This window comes from Tupaia chinensis, unplaced genomic scaffold (genome assembly GCF_000334495.1).
Source record: "Tupaia chinensis unplaced genomic scaffold, TupChi_1.0 Scaffold000573_1, whole genome shotgun sequence".
In the NCBI taxonomy this organism is placed as follows: Eukaryota; Metazoa; Chordata; class Mammalia; order Scandentia; family Tupaiidae; genus Tupaia; species Tupaia belangeri.
In genome coordinates, this window is record NW_006160087.1 from 1,356,197 (window position 1) to 1,377,305 (window position 21,109).

The 21,109-nt window shown below is 51.4% G+C and overlaps 1 protein-coding gene across 1 annotated transcript in view; it reads left to right on the forward strand.

The window, feature by feature from the left end:
* Positions 1-21,109, forward strand: part of CSMD2 (CUB and Sushi multiple domains 2) — a 565,338-nt gene that overhangs the window by 388,297 nt on the left and 155,932 nt on the right. The window contains 3 exon segments of the mRNA XM_027775561.1: positions 7,720-7,876; positions 9,075-9,266; positions 15,121-15,247. Of these exon segments, the coding sequence (XP_027631362.1) occupies positions 7,720-7,876; positions 9,075-9,266; positions 15,121-15,247 (476 nt within the window).

The following is a 21,109-nucleotide window of genomic DNA, read 5'->3' on the forward strand; positions in this document are numbered from 1 at the left end:
TTCTGTTGGCAAGCCAGGTAAAGCCGGGTCATGCCAGAGTGGTACACGTATCAGAGACGAGGCTGCCGCAATCATGCATGCACACGCGTGCACACACACACACACACACACACACTCACTCTTTAGGGGTAGGAAATGCTTCTGCTGGGGCCTTTTTTGACTGAGCTCTTCTGGTTCCCCTTAGATACCACGGGAGTTTCCATTCTCCCTCCATAATGGCAGCCAACCAGAATACTGCCTGAGGGTGTGTGAATATTCAGTAGATACAAAGAAAGAGATCTGTCTGAAGTCAGGGCTCTTTGACCCCCTGTTAGCAACAAAGAAGAGAGAAATACTTTAAATGCTCGTTTGTATTCTTCACAGGATTTGAGAGAATATTGTATTTACGACATAAAAATAGGCAATAATGAAAACAGAGCACTCTGAAATGAGGAAAGATTGAAAAGAGATAAAAACATGATCACCCAATTAAAACCTGGAATGGAAGCAGTGAACGGAAGATGGTGAACCGCAGAAAATGAAAGTCAGTTTATTGTAAGATAAATTTGAGAACTTCTCTGACATCTCATAAGGAAATGAAAGAGGAGATTCTTTTATATTAATAAAATGTACAGTCAATCCACAGTAAAAACTTTATGTGCCAAATAACGTAGCATGAATAAATTAAATACAAACTGCTAGAGATGTAAAAATTTTTAATAAAGTTACAGTCATCATGGAAGATTTTAATATACTTCTGTTAGTCTCCGATGTATTACCTAGGGTAGAAATAAATAAGGATTAGGATAGCTTGAATAATATGGCAAGATAAATCCAATGAAAGCAGGAGAAAGATACCTTTAAAGATAGAGGCAAGAGTTAGTTAGAAAGACTACCAAAAAACATAGCAATTATCAGCAAAACCGACTGGTTTTGAAAATAACTAATTAAATAAACAAAGCTGGCAAGGCTGAACAAGGAATAAGGCTATGAATATGTCATTTAAGGAATGATTTTTTTGTTCTCTACTTCACTCATTGCTGCTCTAATCTTTACTATGTTTTTCTTCTCATGCTATTTGGGTTTTATCGTGCTTTTCCAGTTCCTTGAGATGCATTATTAGCTTATTTATCGTCTCCTTTTTTTTCTTGTGGGCACTAATTGCTATAAACTTCGCTCTTAGGACTGTATTCACTGGGCCCCACAGATTGTGGGACACTGTTTCCTTTGTCATTTGTCTCAAGGAATTTTTAAATTTCATTCTTAATTTCTTCAATAGTTTTGAAATTGTTCAGGGGTAACTTGTTTGCTTTCCTTCTATCTGTGCACGTTGAAAGGTCTTTCTATTGCTGATTTCAAGCCTCACTCCATCACGGTTGAAGACTATGCTAGCTATCCTTTCTATACTTTTATATTGGTAAAGACGTGTCATATATCCCATTATGTGGTCCGTCTTTTGTCGTCTTGTTTTGCAATAGAGCACATGGGCTTGCTGGAGAGACAGAGGGACAGTGCGGGGGGGGGGTGAGAAATCCCCCCCGGGAGGTTGGGCACACAACAATCCCTTCTCCATTCTCTCCCCCACCCCCGGGACTTTGTGTATGCACGTGTATGCCTGGTGTGATTTTCAAGCCACCAGGTCTGGGACTCAAACTGTGGTCAGCCATGTGGGAGTCCAGCGCCTTAACCACCATACTGACTGGGCCCTATGTGGCCAGTTCTTGAAAATATTCCATGTGAGAAAGAAAAAAATGTGTATTTAGTAGTCGTTGGGTGAATTGTAAATGTCTGTTGGACATATTTGGTTTATGCTATCATTTAGCTACCATGTCTCTGTTTATTTTCTGTCTAGATGCCCTACCTACCCCATAGTGACAGTGGGGTGACGAAACCTCCAACAGTGTGTCGCAGTTTGTCTCTGTCTTGAGATCTAGAAACCTGGGTGTTCCAGTGTTGGTATAGACATCTATGGAATTAGAAAAGGAATCTAATCATAGATACAGTCGTTTATGAAAATAAGAAAATATTTAGTAATGATAATAAGCCAAGAAATCTGAAAGCTGAACTGAAATGGAAGTTTTTATAGATACAAAGTACTAATACCAAAATCTGAATAAGCCGATAACCATTAAAAGATGGGACTTCCCCCAAATCCTCTCAGAAGCCCCAGGGCTAGACTATTTTACAGGTAACATCAACCAGACAACTAATTCCTGCAACAATAAAACTGTTTCAGAAAAGAGAAAAATGAAAGGCCACCTCCCAACTCATTTTTTTTTAAAATAGGGCAAGTGGAAACATTGATTTCAAAGAATAGAATGAGGGTTATAGAGAGATGTTGGTAGTGGGAGTCGGAGGGATGGGTAGGTGCTGGTACCGGTCAGGATTCAGAGCCTCGGTTAGGCAGGGGAGAGTTTTTTTCCTTTAAGACATACTCCACAGCATGGTGAACCTATTAGGTTGTAGGAAAAGTCGTGGCATGTTTTCCCATGTTTTCCTATGCATAAATGAGTCATGATTTTCCAGCCAGCCCAATAATAAGCAATAACATATTGTACATTTTGAAATCTCTAAGAAAGTGAATGTCAAATGTTCTCACCACAAAAACTGGTGTTTGAGGTGATGAATTTGTTAATTATCTTGATTTAATGATTTCACATAGATTCATAAGGTCACCAATCATAGCATCACTTTGTGTCCCATAAATATATGCAACTATAACTTTTCCACTTCTAGTTTAAAAAAAATTTAAATAAAAAAAATATAGAAACTGCTAGCCCAGTCCCACCTGAATATAGCTGTATATTAAAACAAAGATGACCCAGTAGGCTCGATTCCAGGAAAAGCTCAGAATGCTATTTGTTAGACAAACCGTGTGAAATTGCCATTATTATAGGTCAAAACTGGTCGAGTATTGACAGTTTCATGTGGCTCAACCTAATATCCTATGACCAGATTAGAAAAGAAAACCACATTGTCCTGCTAATACACCCTAAAGCATCATGTGGTGAGTTCAATACCCATTCATTGCTTCCTAGAATAGCTCATACAATTATGAATAGAACCTTCTTTTTTTCTTGTAGAGAAATTTTTGCTATAGGGCACATGCACTCACTGGAGAAATAGAGAGACAGAAGGCAAGAAATCATCCCCTGGGAGGTGAGGTGGGGAGAGATGGCCACGTCACAATCCCTTCTCCTCCATTCTCCTCTCGGAATTTTGGGCATGCATACACACACACCTGGCATGAGTTTTAAGTCACCAGTTTTAAGTCACCAGGATGTGAATTGTGGTCGACTAGGTGGGTATCCAGTGACATAAACATTATGCCATCTGCTGATCCCATAAACAGAACCTTCTTAATATGATCCAACATTTTTACCAAATACCTATAGCTAAATTCTCTCATACATATACCCAGTAAAGCAGGAATAAGACCGGTCGTTAGTTGTATTACCATCAACAGTATTCAGCATTGTACTGAAAACATAAGCCATTACAATTATACCCAAAAGAACAAAATTATAAAAATTAGAAAGGAAGGACCAGCAGATGGCATAATGTTTACACTGCTGGACTCGCACGTAGTCAGCCACGTGTGTGTGCGTGCCCAAGATCCCGAGGGAAGAATGGAGGAGAAGGGAGAAGGCGAGGCCATCCCCCTGGGAGGTGATTTCTTGCTTTCTGCTTCTCCGTCTCTCTCTGTCTTTCTGGCCAGTGCACGTGGCCTATAGCAAAAATCTCTCCAAAAATTAAAAAAAAAAAACAACTAGGGATATAAAAACAATAGTCTCTTTTATTTAGAAAACACCAAAGAATTAACTACCAGAACCAGTAAGACAACACAGCAAATCTATTGTGTCTCTACAATTAAAACATGTAGAAGGAAAGCAAATCTCATTCCTAATACAAACAAAAATTATAATACACATAGAAATAAGACCCCCAGCATGTGTAGAATCTTTACTGAAAATGTATATAATTTTATTTTGAAGGTGATATCAGTAAAATAAATGCAGGGAGAGTTCATGCTTATGGATGAACAGAGACAATCACAGAAAAGTAGAACTGTTGATAAACATAAAAAAAAAAGTCTCAGCATCGGTAGTAATCAGTGAGATATAAATTAAAGTGAGATGCCATTTTCCACCCATTACATTGGGGAAAAATTGTAATGCCTGAAAAACCAAGTGTAGGCAAGATAGAACGTATTGAACACTGGCATGCATTGCTAGGGAGTGAATAAACAGGTTTTCCTCTTCATAGAACAATCTGGTAACACCCAGCAAAGTTGAAAGCTGTGTCTTCCCTGCAACCCGCTTTTCTGTTCGAGGGAGCCTGAAGCACAGACGTGTCAGCCGACGTGCCGACGTGCAGGAATGTCCGTGGACGATGTGCACGCATTTGTAACTGTGCGTCAAAGCTCCCCACTTAGCGTAATCGTTCTGAAAGCAGCCATCATGCTGGCCTGCAATATTGAATCTGGTGGATGTGCATAGATCCTCCTGGATTTCCCAGGGAGACATTCTCACTTCCTGCTTACAATAATGAACTAGAATATCAAGCAATATTCTGTCAGGAAATGAATGATCCAAAGGCCCAATTCCCATTAGCGATCAAAATATAAACACGCCCAGCAATAAGTACAGAATGTCGAGGACAGAAAAGGCAAAATGGCACAGGGAGGCGCCTCCACGTGCTGTAGGGAGCCCCAACACCACACAGGCACTCGCTTCTCAAGGTAGTTCGCACGTTTAATGTCGCTCACAAGGACACACGGTTTTTGCTTTTTTCATGTGGGGAAGTTCTTCTCAATTCCTCATCTGGAAGAGTAAATATAGGCGAGTTGTTTTTTGTTTGTTGGTTTTGTTTTTTAAGTTAAAAGAAGACAAATGCGGACTTCTCTACTAAGTATTTAAGTATATTAGAAAGCTACAGTAACTAAAACAGCGTGAGTCGTGCACAGGATAAAACAAGTGGGTAAAAGCAATAGAAAAGAAAGCAGACTTAATACGTACAGCATGCCTGCTCTCCGTGGCGGAACCGGGAAGACTGGAAGGTACACAATGTGGAGAGCAGCTCTGGGTACAGGAGCCAGGGTGGGAGGGCCGAAACGTTTAACAGACACAAAACGGAGAGATGATCTGTTAGTGCTAAGGTGTAGGAACTGTGTTTGGCTGGACTAATATGTAGTGTATACTGGATACGTTCATTTTGTATGCTGTAAAAATGTACAGTGATTAAATATAAAAACATAAGAAAAAATTAAGTTAAAATATATTTAAGATTTTTAAATGTAAAAAAAGAATAGAAAGCTGAAAAACAAAACCAAATTTGTACATTTATCTCTGAATTATATCTGTGATAAAGATAGTTTTGAAATGGGTGGTGAGAGGATTATTTAAACAGGTTGGGTTACATGGCTGACCAACGGGGGGAAGGGTCGTGATTGTCTATCGTGTGTCAAACAAGTTCCAGAAGTCGTTACGAACAAAAGTACTGGAGGGAAGCACCGGTTTATGTATCATCTACTTATTGTGCTAGGACACATACCCGGGACCTGGGCGTGTGACTAAGTATATTGTAGGCTGGGTTGATTTTATGATGGAAATTCCTGCAGCTATTTAAATGCCGCTATAGAAAAATATTTAATGACTTGAAAAATATACACATTAGTGAAAGAGCAGTTTGACATGTAGTATCTGTAGTTGCATCTTGTTTTTACTCTACAAAACATCAATAAAATAAATAAATAAATCTATATAAAGAAATGTGTAGACCAAAGCCTAGAAAGATAATCACCAGGCTGACAGGTGGCATGGTGGCTAAGGCACTGGACTCCCACGTGACTGACTGCAGTTCCAGTCCCAGACCTGGCGACTTGCTTTCTCTCTCGCTCTCTATCTCTATCTCCCTCTCTCTGGTCAAAATTTAAAATAATAAAAATCCTAATAATAATAAATAAAATTAAATAAATAATTCTAGACAAAAAAAGATAGTTACCAAAATGTTCTAAGTCCTGCAAGATGTTATTCTTTTCTTTTTACTTTTCTGTTTTCTCAGTTCCCTGTAATGAATGTTTTTACTGCAATGATACAAGTAGTGTTTATGCTTTATGAATTAGGATGAATTAAATTGAAGAAAAAATCCTGTGAGTGTTCAGACTTCCAGTAATCTCCTAAGAGCTGTGATTTTTTAAGAACGCGTGTCTTACTGAGTCAGGGCCCACTGAGGTCCACACACAGTGCAGTGTTTTCCTGGACGCGCCGCCTCACAGGCAGGGCTCTCCCTCTATTTCCGTTCCCTCCCGTGCTCTGTTTGTGGAGGGAATCAGGTCATCAGTTCAGTGGGATTCTCCACGTCTGGGTTTCGCTGACTACCTTCCCAGGGTGTCATTTCACTTGTTCCTCGGTCCTCGGTATTTCCTGTAAGTTGGAATTTGGATCTAGTGGCTTGATCTGATCAGGTGTTCTTTGGGGGGTAGTGAGATCATTCCAGAGGTGATGGCGTGTCTTCCGTTAAGAAACACACAATGCCTGGATGTCTTTCTTATTGTGATGTTAGCAACCATTGATGAATAATGCTACAATCCATTCATTCCCATAGATGTTTTAATGGGGAAAATGTTTTTCTAACAGTCTGGAAGCAGCAGTGTGCTCCCTTCGAACTGCTGTCATCTCAATGTCTGTTGGAGCCCGGAATATCCTCTCCGTCTATCAGTGATATAGAGCAATTGCACAGAAGATCTGGAAACAGACTTGAAGCTCCCAGGAGCCTAAACAAATCTCTGTAATATACAACACTGTTAGCTTGAAGGATGGCTTCTTTTAGAAAGCTTTGCTTCATAAATAGTAGAATGGAAATATTGTTCCAATTTGCTGGCAGCTGGCACCACATCGTGTGCCATGCACAGATATTCATCACCCACCCATAGATCCCATCTTTGATATTTACCAAAGCACCAGGGGGTCTTTCACTCAATCACAACTTCTGTTGTTATTTGTACAATTATCTGGAAAGGAGCAGCAACCTCGAGACCTGGGGAGCTAGTTCATTATTCTGATGATTGTTGTCTTTGCTGGTGCTCAGAAGTTCAGGGGACAGATGGGAGTCGGAAAAGCCAGCTGCCTGCACGATTCCACCCTTGGCAAGCCCAGCAGGCCCTCGCTGGAGCTCTTATTGTCAGAGGGAAGGGACAGAGACTGAGCTTAGGGAAAGGAAAGTCACCATGACACTGGTTATTTTAACTCTGTCCTGCCTGGGTCCCAGGGATCATGTCCAATAGAGTGGTCAAGACAGCCACGGTGGAGAGGAGTCAGGTTGGAGGATGGCTGTGAAGACGAATGCTCTTAGCCTGCCCGTCTGCAGAAACAGATGGCTTGAGAGTCAGGCAGCCCCTGCCCGGCTCCCCGAGTCTGCTGGAGAGTAGGCTGGTGTCAGATGGGGGTTGAGGGAACAAGAGCAGATCACCACCGGAAAGGTTAGAATACCAACCACTGTCCAAAGACCAGATTCACGCTAGGGGTGGACTGGGCGCGGACTGGCACCAGGGGAAACGAGGCAGCCCGTGAGTTGCCAGCTTCCCTCTGCTGTCTTCCTTGTGTCTGTGACTCGCTGCTCTCTAACAGTTGTCCATGCTGAACTCTGGGGCTGTGGGCTGTGGGCTGAGGAGGTGTCGTTCAAATTAAAGCCACGCTGATGACCTTGGCTTGGGGGTGGGGGCGTCTCTCCCGTGTCCAGGTCTACGATGGCAACAACAACTCTGCCCGGCTGCTGGGCGTATTCAGCCGCTCCGAGATGGTGGGGCTGACTCTGAACAGCACATCCAGCAGTCTGTGGCTCGATTTCATCACTGATGCTGAAAACACCAGCAAAGGCTTTGAACTGCAGTTTTCCAGTAAGTCTTTCTTGCATCCGAGCGGACAGCGAAGTCAGGATTTCCCTTTTTCTCCATTTTCTTGTATCTAGTGAGCCTCAGCTTGCCCACTAGATACAAAGAATATGCTCGTATGGACTGTTTAAAACCCAGTGTGTCTCCGTCAGCTGAGCAGGGGGTAAACAGTGTGGTACGTCTACGCAGTGCAGTGTACTCGGCTATAAAAAGAATGAGGTGCTGCCCCACGGATGGGCCCCGCAAGCTTTCCACTCAGGGAAGGGGGCCACTCGCATTGGCCACGTACCGGGTAATCCATTGCTGTGCGCCGTCCCAAATAGGCAAATTCCTAGAGACAGAAAGTAAACCCATAGCTGCCCAGAGCTGAGGAGGTCAGCGGGAAGTGTGTTTGGAGCACCTTCTGAGGGGGAAAAATGCTCTCAGGTTGGTTGTGATAATGGAAGCACAACTCTGGGGGTACCCATGACCTGGGGACCTGGGGGTAGGTGGGCGAATAGAGCTGCTGGGGTGGGGGCGCTCAGCAGGGCTCTGGAGACTGTCCCCGCCTGGGCCTGTGGCTGGCTGGCAGACAGATCTTTGCCCGTAATAGCAGGTGGTTCCGTGGAAGGTTAAGTAGAGCCACCTTTGAATTCTATTTCTATCATATGAAAATAGTGTGAGTCTGGAGCAGTGTGTTTAACCTTCCCAAGTCAGTGCTCTTCGTCGTAAGATGCAGATAATTAACCTACCTGTGAGACTCCCGAGAAGAGCAAATGAAGGAGAGCCCGCGTGAAGTTCCATGTGGTAGAGGCTCCGTGGAGGTCTGTCTCCTCTAGCCTTTTTCAACAGAACTGAGCTTTGGAGCGGGCATTTCACAGAATGTCTTCTTGTCACCCTGTGGCATCAGAACATGGCAGTGAGCGACATGGAAAGCACAGGTCCCCCTACCAAAATGCCCTGGGGTCAGACTGAAGAAACAGGAGATAGACCTAGGCTGGAAGCTAGCAACAGCTGAAATCATTCACACTTGGCAACAGGGGACCGGTCCTTCTGAGGATGCCCTCCAGCGAGCACAGAAACGCAGAGAGAATCCGAGGGGAGGGTCGTCTGAATCCGGGGAAGCGGCCGGGATATTGTCCTGGGGGACGCGGGCTTTGCGGGAGGGAGAAGCATGGATTCTGCCCGGCAGGGCTTGCTCACTCACCTCTTCTCTCTTCACCAGGTTTTGAGCTCATCAAATGTGAAGACCCAGGAACCCCTCAGTTTGGCTACAAGGTTCACGATGGGGGTCACTTTGCAGGGAGCTCTGTGTCCTTCAGCTGTGACCCTGGGTACAGCCTGCGAGGCAGTGAAGAACTGCAGTGCCTGAGTGGCGAGCGCAGGACCTGGGACCGGCCGCTGCCCACCTGTGTCGGTAGGTCCTTGCCCTCCGGAGGACCTCTCAGTCTCCCCGGACCCTGGGCTCCGGCTCTGGTCTCATTCGCATTGCACCCCCTGTTCTAGATCCTGGGGTGTCTCCCTGGACTCGGTCCCCTGTGAACAGGCATCATGGCTGGCCCGCAGCCTCCCCCATTTCCCCACTCCACACGTCATTACACCCATGCAGCCACGCGGCAGGCAGCGGCTCACCAGTGTCACACGTTTAGTAAGTGGGACCAGGGCCAAGTGGGGCCTCAGAATTGGAACGCTGGCGACGGAGACAAGGGGGAGAGGCCACAAGGAGAGAAGAGGCTCCAGGCTTTCCTGTCACACAGAGATGCTAACGATGCCATCGCAGTGTCTCGGTCTCCCCGTAGGGGATGGGCTCATGCTCTCTGGGGCAGTGTTGAAAGAGAGATACTAAACTAGCATCGGCCTAACTCTTCAGAACGAAGGGCCCGCGGGGCGGCCTCACCGACGAGATGCGGTGCTCTGCCGGCTGGGACGGGCGAGGCCGGGGCGGCCCCTGGCCCCACCCAAAGGCCCGACTCAGCAGCATGTGTGTCATCCCAGGGATCGGGGGCTGGGGTAGGAGGCTCGAGTCAGGCTGACCTGGACAACATGAGGAGACCTTGTCTAAAGAGGAGACAGGCGTGGTGACATCCCCATGGCCCCAGCTGGGAGGCTGAGCAGGAGGGCCATGACGTTAGTCAGACCTGTTTGAGAAAGAAAGGGAAGGAATGCAAGAAGCAGCTTGCACCTCTGGAGCCTGTGGTCCTTCCAGAACGTCGGAGAAGCGCAGGCTCTCTGGAGGCTTTATGTGTGTGTCACGGAACAAGAGGGGGTGGCCCAAGGCAGAGTGTGAAAAAGGCAAAACCCGTCTCCGTCCGGCCTTTTCATCGCTCGCCACCCACCTCCTCGCCACTCAGGATCCCCCGTTACCCCCGCATGGCTCCATCCTGCTCCCAGGGCCAGGCCTGGCCCTCCCACCCCGCCCCACGTCTACAGCACACTCTGGAAACACTGACGTCCCTACCAGGCACCCCAGAGGAACCAGAAAGAAAAAATGTAAAAAACTATACCTACCCCCTGCCTCTGGAGAGCCCATGCGCTCCCAAGGAGGACAGAGACAGCCGAGCGCTGGGGTGTGAGATAAGGCGTGAAAAGGCGTGTGCAGGGCGTGAGCGGATTTGAGCGGGCCCACGCAGGAGGTGGCATTTCAGCTGAGACTGGGACGGGTGGGTGAGAATTCACCAACAGGAGGGCCAGCTGGGAGGTGGCAGTGCAGCCTGAGCACGTGCTGAAGGGACGAAGCAGCGCGGCGGGAGCTCTGGGCCACGGTCGGTCCTTCCCCCAGACCACTTCCCTTCCCAGGTCTCCACCGCGGCTGCACAGCAGAGGCCCCAGGCCAGGACGTGACGCCAGACGTGGACTGGGCAGAGTAGTGGCCTTAGGTTGAACCTGGGGCCTTTCGGGTAGGGGGCCCTTCCCCCGGCCTTCCCTAGTGGTCCTGGGTGAAGCCTTAGGTCCGTGGGATGTTTAGGGGCCTTTCGGAGCAATGAGGAAGTGCCGTCCTTCAGACTGACCCTTCTGCAGGCGCGTCCCTCCCCGTTCTCCGCCCACGCTCTCTTTATCCCCCTCTGTCATTCATGTGCCAGGCCCTACACCAGGCACAAGGCACTGGAGAGGAGCAGCCCCAGGCCAGCCAGAGACCCTGCATAAACAGACCGTGGTGTGCACCCGGGCAGGCCAGCCAGAGCCAGCCTGTAAATGAGGGTGTGACCTCCTCGGAGAGATTTGTTTTGCAGAAAGGATTCACTCAGTTCCCTTTGTCAGATGTGCCGGCTGGACTGGACCTGGTGGATCTGCTCAAGCAGTCCCAGCAAGAGTATTTGCGCTCCGAGCTGGGAGGCGGCTCCCAGCGTGACTCCCCAGAGCCCCTGCTACAGGAAGTGGGGCTGCATGTCTGGCACACGCGTGTCCATTTTTGTGCGTGCCTTAATGTACAGACTTCATCGCGGTCCACTAGCAGCAACTGCGACAGCTTGAAACATCCTAATGTTCTCTTCACTGATGAGGAGACCCTGCAGCCCAGGCAGAGCAGCCAAGGATCCAGGATGGGAAGGAGAAAGGCCAGGAAGCAGTTTCAGGGTTGGTCTTGATGGTGAATCCACAACCCACTTGGTCCCTCTCCTGCCCACCTGCCCGACCCCAGATCAAGTGGTCCTGCCTGGAAAGAGCAGGTGTGTTGATGACAGTGTGCCCCAGTCCTGCGGCCTCCGCACACAGCCTGAGGAAGCAGGAGCGTCCTCCATCTGGCTGGGGAAGGAAGCCCCACCCAGGGATTCAGCCTTTCCTCCTTTCCAGGACCTCCCCTGTTTGTGGGGCCCGACAGACTTCCTCCCCTGTGGGCCCCTCAGTCTGATGCCTTTGGGTCAGGTTGGTGCCTCCCAGCCCAGAAGCACCACAGAGAGCTCATGTTGAGGCTGGAGCAAAGGGTTTATCCGGGAAAAAAAAGGCAATCCGCCTTACCCGTAGGGGCCCTTCCCCCAAGCCTCTCCTAGTGGTCCCAGGTGAAGGCTTGGGGTGCATGGCAGGTTTTATGGGTCTTCTATAGCACCGAGGAAGTTCAGTCCCCCCTCTGTGCTTTGATCCGTCCTCTCACTTCTTTTAGCATCTTGCTTAATCAATTATTCCCTTTCCTAATAGCTCTGCAGTAAATCTCCTCCTCTTCATTTTCGCTCATGCTCCCTTTTTCAGACCTTTATAGTAATTTTCCTGGGGAGCAATAAGCTCCGTTTATTCACTTGACAGTCCAGCCGTCCCCCACCCAGTAACTGCCCGTTAAGCATCTGCAGCATGCCGGCGGCAAACTCGGCACCGACCGGCCAGTGCTAGTGAGAAGGAGGTCCCCGCCGCCAGGGCGCGTCTAGTCTTGAGAAGGAGATAGACACGGTTTTAATGAAGCGAATCTACCGTGTCGTAGTGGAGACTCAGAAGAGGACACAGTCACCACTACCTGGGGAGGGGCGGGTTTGTCACATCAGTTCAAGTGGAAGCTTGAGGCTATGTTTCCTGGACTCGTGGAGTTCATAAGACTTGCCTGGACCCAGAGCTTCAGAGAAGGGACCAGAAAGGCCCAGAAGAGCCCCTGCGGGTTCCACCACTCCCCTGCAGAAGGTGGACTCCATTCCAAGAACCAACGCAGTGGCGCCTCTGCAGAGGCCTCGCTGAGGGCAGGAGTGCCAGGCTGCAGGTGACGAGGGCTTGAGCCTAGACCCTAGCAACGGGGGCAGAGAGGGTCCGACGTGAAAGCGTCACAAAGTCTGGGACTGGGTCAAGGCAGACCAGATGCAGAAGAGAAAGGCGGAGAAGCCCAGGTGGAGCCAGCAGTGACTGGGCCGCCTGGCAGAGAGGGTGATCTCTGCCCCCAGGTCACCCTGCACCCCTTCAGATGGTGACCAGGATGACCGCTCTAGCACGCCGAGTTCATTCGTGTGCAGAGTGACTCGTTCTCCCACGTGTTTGGGCACTGCAGTTCTTCCCTGTGATGGAGGGAACACGCAGCCTGGTGCGTGTGTTCAGTCGGGTGCTTGCCCGACCTTCTGCCCTGTCCCCAGCCTGTCCCCGGCCTGCCCTGCTATCTCACACCTCCAGGAATTTGGCACAGACTCTCCTCTATGTAGCAATGTCCTGTTCCTCCTGTCCTCCCCGACCCACCCCTCAGCCCAACCAGCTAGGTCAAGTCTTGTTCCTCCTTTAAGGCCTTCTCGGATTCTCCTTGCCCTGTGCCAGGGGAAATCGGCCACTTCCCCCTCCATGCTGCCCCTTGTCCTGAATTTGCACACAGCACCACACGCCGTGGCTGTCTCCACGGGGCCGGAAAGTCTTCCAGAGAGAGGCGGTCTCTCGCTGACTGTTCTCCCAGCAGCTAGCCCGGGCCCCCTTGCTGCCAGTGAGTGGGTGGGGTACCTGCACGTTCCCCCCAGGAGGCTTTGAGGAATTCCATCACAGAGAAGGGCACCATCCCTATACCCAGGGCCTCTTTATTTTAATTAGCAAGTTTATTACTAGGTAATTTACATACCATACAATTCACCGATTTAAAATGTACAGTTCAGTCATGTCAGTTATGTACAAAGGGTTGTGTACCCATCACCACACAATCTAATTTTTGAACTTTTTTTCTCCCTCACAAAATGGGTACCCATTAGCGGGACCAGCAGTTGGCATAATGGCTATGTCGCTGGACTCGCATGTAGTTGACCGTGGTTCAAGTCCTGGATCTGGTGGCCTAAACTCACACCAGGCGCGTGTGTATGCATGCCCAAGATCCCGAGAGGAGAATGGAGAAGGGATTACGGCGTGGCCATTCCCCTGCGGGTTGATTGGAGAGGCGGTCCCCCGCTGACTGTTCTCCCAGCAGCTAGCCCGGGCCCCCTTGCTGCCAGTGAGTGGGTGGGGTACCCGCACGTTCCCCCCAGGAGGCTTTGAGGAATTCCATCACAGAGAAGGGCACCATCCCTATACCCAGGGCCTCTTTATTTTAATTAGCAAGTTTATTACTAGGTAATTTACATACCATACAATTCACCGATTTAAAATGTACAGTTCAGTCATGTCAGTTATGTACAAAGGGTTGTGTACCCATCACCACACAATCTAATTTTTGAACTTTTTTTCTCCCTCACAAAATGGGTACCCATTAGCGGGACCAGCAGTTGGCATAATGGCTATGTCGCTGGACTCGCATGTAGTTGACCGTGGTTCAAGTCCTGGATCTGGTGGCCTAAACTCACACCAGGCGCGTGTGTATGCATGCCCAAGATCCCGAGAGGAGAATGGAGAAGGGATTACGGCGTGGCCATTCCCCTGCGGGTTGATTGCTTGCTTTTTGTCTCTCTGTCTTTCTGGCAAGTGCATGTGCCCTATAGCAAAAATCTCTCAAAAAAAAAAAAAAAGTGTACCCGTTAGCAGTTGTTCCCCATTACCCCTCCCCCAGGCCCTGGCACCCTCCAACATACTTTCTGTCTGTATATCCGCCTGTTTGGACACGTCTTGTAAACAGAATTACGCAACGAGCGGCCTTCTGCACCCGGCTCCATTCACTCGGCGTGTTTCCGAGACCCGTCTGCATTGCAGCATCTGCCAGCGCTTTGTTCCTTTTTACGGCTGAGCGATACTCCACTGTGTAGAGACGTAGTGCATTTCGTTTTTCCACTCTTTAGTGGGGCGTTCGGGTCACTCCCACTTGTTGGCTGCTATGGGTAATTTTGCTGTGAACATTCGAATTTTGTGTGGACATATATTTTCATTTCTTTGGGGGCTGCACCTAAGAGTGGAATTGCTGGGTCATATGGTAACTGTGTTTAACACTTCGAGGAACTGACCGTTGCTTTCCAAAGCTGCTGCATCGTTTCCTATTCCCACCAGTAAGGTGCAAAGCTTCTAGTTTCTCCACTCCTTGTCTTTGCTTGCTACCATCTGCCCGTTTATTACCACAGTCCTAGTGGGTGTGAAGGGGTAGCTCACTGTGCTTTTGATTTGCATTTCCCTAATGAATACTGCTGTGAACATCTTCTCACGTGTGCACTGGCCGTTCAGGTACCTTCTCTGGAGAAATGCCTGTTCAAATCCCTTGCCCATCTTTAATCGGGCTGTCTCTTTACTGTCGAGTTGTAGGTGGTCTTCTGGTTTTGGAAACAGGTCTCATCCAGGGCACCTTTTCCAAGCTGTGCTCAGTCACTGGGATGAACGAGAGGGACCCGGGGCATACGGACAAGAGGACCCCCCGTGCTGGCAGGTTGGCCCCCCCGTGAAGTTTACTCTGTTGGGATTTTTTTTTTCAGCTGAGTGTGGAGGGACAGTGAAAGGAGAGGTGTCGGGGCAGGTGCTGTCACCCGGGTATCCTGCTCCCTACGAACACAATCTCAACTGCATCTGGACCATCGAAGCAGATGCCGGCTGCACCATCGGGTAAGTGTCAGGCTGGCACAGCAAGCCCTGCTGTTGCTCAGGGAAGCCATCACCCCCATCACCACCAGGCTGCCCAGCTAGTGCCTGGTTCCACCTGTCTCACCTTCATGCTCAACCATGATTGTCATTACCCCCTGCAGGGAAGGGCCAGTGTCCACCTCACAGGGGTCCATCCCAAGACCAGACAGCTCACTGGTCTGGATGGCACAGCCCTCGCAGGACGGCTGAGGGCACAGGCTGGAGGTCATGCAGACTGGGCTGGGCTCCCAGCTTTTCTGGTTACTGCTCTCAGAACATTGGGCAAGTCCTGCTGCCTCCTCCTTAGGGCAGGGAGCTCAGGTGAAGCCCTTGAGTGAGCTATTCCGTGCACGTGCTCAGCGTCGTACTCCCAGCAGGGCGAAGGTGTAAGAGTGGTTGCAGGGGTCATCTCCCTGATGGTGGGGGTCAGCCAGAGCTGAGTGATCCCAGCAGATTGCTCCCCTTCCCTAGTCGGAGTTTCTTCATCTGTAACATGAGGACACAAATGCTCGCGTTTCAGGATTGCGAAGGGAGAATACAAACCAGTGTGTCTGGAACTTGGTGCCTACTCCCTCAAAGCAGAGCTTCCTTCCCTTATGAGCGCCTGGAGTTCCAAGGAGTCAGAGGAGAAAGGAGCGTGCCCGGTTGTGGAGCACAGGATCTGTCTCAGTAACTCTTCACAATAGCTCTATTGACGACAACAATAATAAGAAGTCCTAATAATAAATAGGCAGTGCTATTATTCCCATCTCACAGATGAGAAAACTGAGAGCCCAAGAGAATGCACAGCACATCTAAGTTTGGATGGAGAATCGGAAAGCTGGGATAGGAAGCCAGGTCTTTCTGAGTCTAATCAATGCATCACAGTGCTGCAGCACTGGGCCCTGAGCTCTGAGGAGAAGAGCAGGTTGGAGCAGCAGCGTGGGCGGAGGTGCGAGAGGACGGTCAATCAAGGGAACAAGGGGGAAAACAGCCTGGCTAGAGGAGGTCCTGTGGGTCAGGATCAGGGGGTGGAGTTACAGTGTGCTTGGGGAAGATCGGACATGCCAGGAAAGGAGGCACGGAAGAGCCTAGAGCAGGTCTGGCCTGGCAGGGCTCTTGGCAGTGCAGAGAGAGCTCCTGGGAAGACAGCCGTCAGGAGCCTGGTGCAGTGACCCAGGAGGGAAGCGCCGAGGATCTGAAGTAGTGGGGAGCCAGGAGAAGGGCAGAGCAGAGCTGGGAGGTCCCTGCCCGCAAGCATTTTAATTAAGGCGAACTGGCTGAATGGACGTGTTGCCGCTGGAGAAGCTTCGGTATGTCGGCCGATGCGTGTGCACCGTCCCTGCCGTCAGTCCCCGGAAGTGAAAGTCCTGCAGTGGGATGTACTGCATGCAAGTGTTCGAGCTACACCCTGTGTAAAATGATGTGGGCAGCGCCCTCAGGGGGGGTAGGGAGACGGGTTAAACGTGAAATCCATCCTGCACGCCTTTGCTGGGATGACTCCGGAAGAACACCTAACCGAGTCGCCCTCTGATTAGAAACCTCCCAGGGCAGCCTGTGTGCTCAGAATAAAAGCTGAGCATCTTCTGGTGTTCAGCCACCATGACCTCAGCCTGCCCCATCCTCCTATTCCACCTCCTGTTTCTCTTCAGTGACATTTCCGCAAAGCTGGCTTGCTGGCGAGGGCTCACGGCCTAGCTCAGTCCCTTTGTTTCCACTCTGCCCTCCTGGAATCCCCCCCTCTCCCCAAAGGCTTTTGTTTCCAATCCCCTGTCCCGTGAAGTCAAGTGCAAATGTCAGCTCATGTAGGAAGGCTCCCCCACCCCCTTTGAGGAGTCTCGTCTCCCTCCTGGGAACTCTGGGACCTGCTGCCTCTATTTCCCTTGTGACACTGAACACCTCTCTAACTTACGCTGCGTCCTCCCCTCCCCTCCTGGAGCTGTGGTCTCCGTCTCATTCATCTTTACAAATCTCCCGGCTCTCAGCATGGCGCGCCATAAGCGTCAAGCGTTTGTTGAATGAATGAATGAGTGAACGAAGCAAGACTCAGGCTTAAAGGCGATTATATGACTCGCAGGTCTGTGTTGTCCCTCGGTGAATACGGAATGAACAAGGGAGTTGAGAGCACAATGACTGTTCCACTTAGTGTGCGCATGTGCACATCAGGAGAGCCCCCCCGACTCTTCAAACTTGAAGCCTCATTCGCTCACCTTCTCGGGTGACAGCTGCCTGTTTGCTTGCTCTGTGGCAGGGCCTGTGTGAGGTGCTGGCGTGACATTACTGAGTGAGATGGTCACTGTCACAAAGAGATGCGTGTGTATGCACCACAGAGCTGGACGGGCGTTTGGAGGCGGGGTGGAGGATGGCAGGGCTGGAGGAGGTCGGAGAAGCTACCCTGGAAAGTAGCACAGAGCCAGTCCCGAAGGATGGGGAGGAGGTTCCAGGTAGCCAAAGAGGAAGGTTAGCAGGAGAGAAGGGACCTTCTAGGGAGACGGAGTGACGCATTGCTTAAGGTCAGCCCCAAGGAGCTGGATATGGTTCCACCAGGTGACCACCTGGAATTTGTTAGATGACAGTGTCCCTGGGAGGTGACGTCAGAAGAGTAGGCTGAGGCCAGAGCACGGAGGACCCGGGGGCAGGGATGCTGGGTTTCAACATCCCCTGCCACTTCACAGAGGGTGGGTGTGATGGGATGGACTGGAGCCGTCTCCAGAGTGTGTTGGAGTGAGGCATTAGCAGTGCAGCTGGAGCAGGAGGGACCCACTCTGGGGGCTGACCACACCCCTTCAGTAGTGTGGAGCAGCTGGAGCAGGAGGGACCCGTTCTGGGGGCTGACCGCACCCCTTCAGTAGTGTGGAGCAGCTGGAGCAGGAGGGACCCGTTCTGGGGGCTGACCGCACCCCTTCAGTAGTGTGGAGCAGCTGGAGCAGGAGGGACCCGTTCTGGGGGCTGACCGCACCCCTTCAGTAGTGTGGAGCAGCTGGAGCAGGAGGGACCCGTTCTGGGGGCTGACCGCACCCCTTCAGTAGTGTGGAGCAGCTGGAGCAGGAGGGACCCGTTCTGGGGGCTGACCGCACCCCTTCAGTAGTGTGGAGCAGCTGGAGCAGGAGGGACCCGTTCTGGGGGCTGACCGCACCCCTTCAGTAGTGTGGAGCAGCTGGAGCAGGAGGGACCCGTTCTGGGGGCTGACCGCACCCCTTCAGTAGTGTGGAGCAGCTGGAGCAGGAGGGACCCGTTCTGGGGGCTGACCGCACCCCTTCAGTAGTGTGGAGCAGCTGGAGCAGGAGGGACCCGTTCTGGGGGCTGACCGCACCCCTTCAGTAGTGTGGAGCAGCTGGAGCAGGAGGGACCCGTTCTGGGGGCTGACCGCACCCCTTCAGTAGTGTGGAGCAGCTGGAGCAGGAGGGACCCGTTCTGGGGGCTGACCGCACCCCTTCAGTAGTGTGGAGCAGCTGGAGCAGGAGGGACCCGTTCTGGGGGCTGACCGCACCCCTTCAGTAGTGTGGAGCAGCTGGAGCAGGAGGGACCCGTTCTGGGGGCTGACCGCACCCCTTCAGTAGTGTGGAGCAGCTGGAGCAGGAGGGACCCGTTCTGGGGGCTGACCGCACCCCTTCAGTAGTGTGGAGCAGCTGGAGCAGGAGGGACCCGTTCTGGGGGCTGACCGCACCCCTTCAGTAGTGTGGAGCAGCTGGAGCAGGAGGGACCCGTTCTGGGGGCTGACCGCACCCCTTCAGTAGTGTGGAGCAGCTGGAGCAGGAGGGACCCGTTCTGGGGGCTGACCGCACCCCTTCAGTAGTGTGGAGCAGCTGGAGCAGGAGGGACCCGTTCTGGGGGCTGACCGCACCCCTTCAGTAGTGTGGAGCAGCTGGAGCAGGAGGGACCCGTTCTGGGGGCTGACCGCACCCCTTCAGTAGTGTGGAGCAGCTGGAGCAGGAGGGACCCGTTCTGGGGGCTGACCGCACCCCTTCAGTAGTGTGGAGCAGCTGGAGCAGGAGGGACCCGTTCTGGGGGCTGACCGCACCCCTTCAGTAGTGTGGAGCAGCTGGAGCAGGAGGGACCCGTTCTGGGGGCTGACCGCACCCCTTCAGTAGTGTGGAGCAGCTGGAGCAGGAGGGACCCGTTCTGGGGGCTGACCGCACCCCTTCAGTAGTGTGGAGCAGCTGGAGCAGGAGGGACCCGTTCTGGGGGCTGACCGCACCCCTTCAGTAGTGTGGAGCAGCTGGAGCAGGAGGGACCCGTTCTGGGGGCTGACCGCACCCCTTCAGTAGTGTGGAGCAGCTGGAGCAGGAGGGACCCGTTCTGGGGGCTGACCGCACCCCTTCAGTAGTGTGGAGCAGCTGGAGCAGGAGGGACCCGTTCTGGGGGCTGACCGCACCCCTTCAGTAGTGTGGAGCAGCTGGAGCAGGAGGGACCCGTTCTGGGGGCTGACCGCACCCCTTCAGTAGTGTGGAGCAGCTGGAGCAGGAGGGACCCGTTCTGGGGGCTGACCGCACCCCTTCAGTAGTGTGGAGCAGCTGGAGCAGGAGGGACCCGTTCTGGGGGCTGACCGCACCCCTTCAGTAGTGTGGAGCAGCTGGAGCAGGAGGGACCCGTTCTGGGGGCTGACCGCACCCCTTCAGCACGTGTGCAGGTTGAGGTTCCTTGTCTTCCCCTGTGGACTGTGGAACATGCAATACATGAACACCTGGAAACGCAAAGAGCAGAGCGCCAAGGTGCACATGTCCCCTGGACGCCATCATGTGTGTTAGCGTGTTCTCATCGCGATTTCTGCCGGTTTTCTTCTTTTTGCACTCCTTTGTTCCCTCTGGTTGCTGAGGTGCTCAGAAGTACACTATAGACGCCATGGTATCTCATTGCTATACTTCGGCAAGTCGAGTCTAAAGAGGAGGGTGACTGCCACATCAGGGCAGCCCCGGCTCAGCTCGGTGGCGCTGCATCTGCTCCCAGGAACCAGGCTTCAGGACAAGAGCTGGAAGAGGGCAGGGCAGGGCAGGAGCAGCTGACGTAAGCAGAGCATAAGAAATGAGCGCCCGGTTTCCGAGCGAGCGGCTGCACGGGCTGGCTGCGTTCGGCCACAGGCGTGGAGGTGGAGACGCCCTGCCTGCCCCTCGGGAAGAGATGTGTGCTTGCCAGGGATGGGGGGCAGGGAGTGAAAACCCCTTCTCCAGTCTCCTCGGGGTTTGGGCACACACGCACACATGCCTGACGTGTCTTACAAGCCATCAGGTCCAGGACTCGAAGCACGACAGGCCACAGGCGTGGAGGTGGAGACGCCCTGCCTGCCCCTCGGGAAGAGATGTGTGCTTGCCAGGGATGGGGGGCAGGGAGTGAAAACCCCTTCTCCAGTCTCCTCGGGGTTTGGGCACACACGCACACATGCCTGACGTGTCTTACAAGCCATCAGGTCCAGGACTCGAAGCACGACAGTAGTCGGCCCGGGGGCCCCCCCCCCCTCCCCCAGCCACACCATTCACTGGCCCAGTTTCTTTTTCCTTTAGACTGGGAATGTCTTTATAGAATTTTTCCATATGAAAAAGAGATGCTTATTTTTATAAATTTAAAATGGAAACAAGAAAATTTTTACAAAGTAGAAATTGAGTGTTCCAGAGCCAAGACAGCAGATGGTGTAATGGTGACGTCAGACTCCCACGTAGTTGACCACAGTTCAAGTCCCAGACACAGTGGCTTCAAACTCGTGCCAGGCACATGTGCGTGTGGGCCCCAAGTCCCAAGAGGAGAATGGAGAAGAGAGAGTGGTGTGGTCATCCCTCCTGGGGGGGGGGGGGTAATCACTCACTTTCTGTCTCTGTCTCTCTCTGCCACTTCAGCAAGCACACGCGCCCTATAGTGAAAACCTCTCAAAAA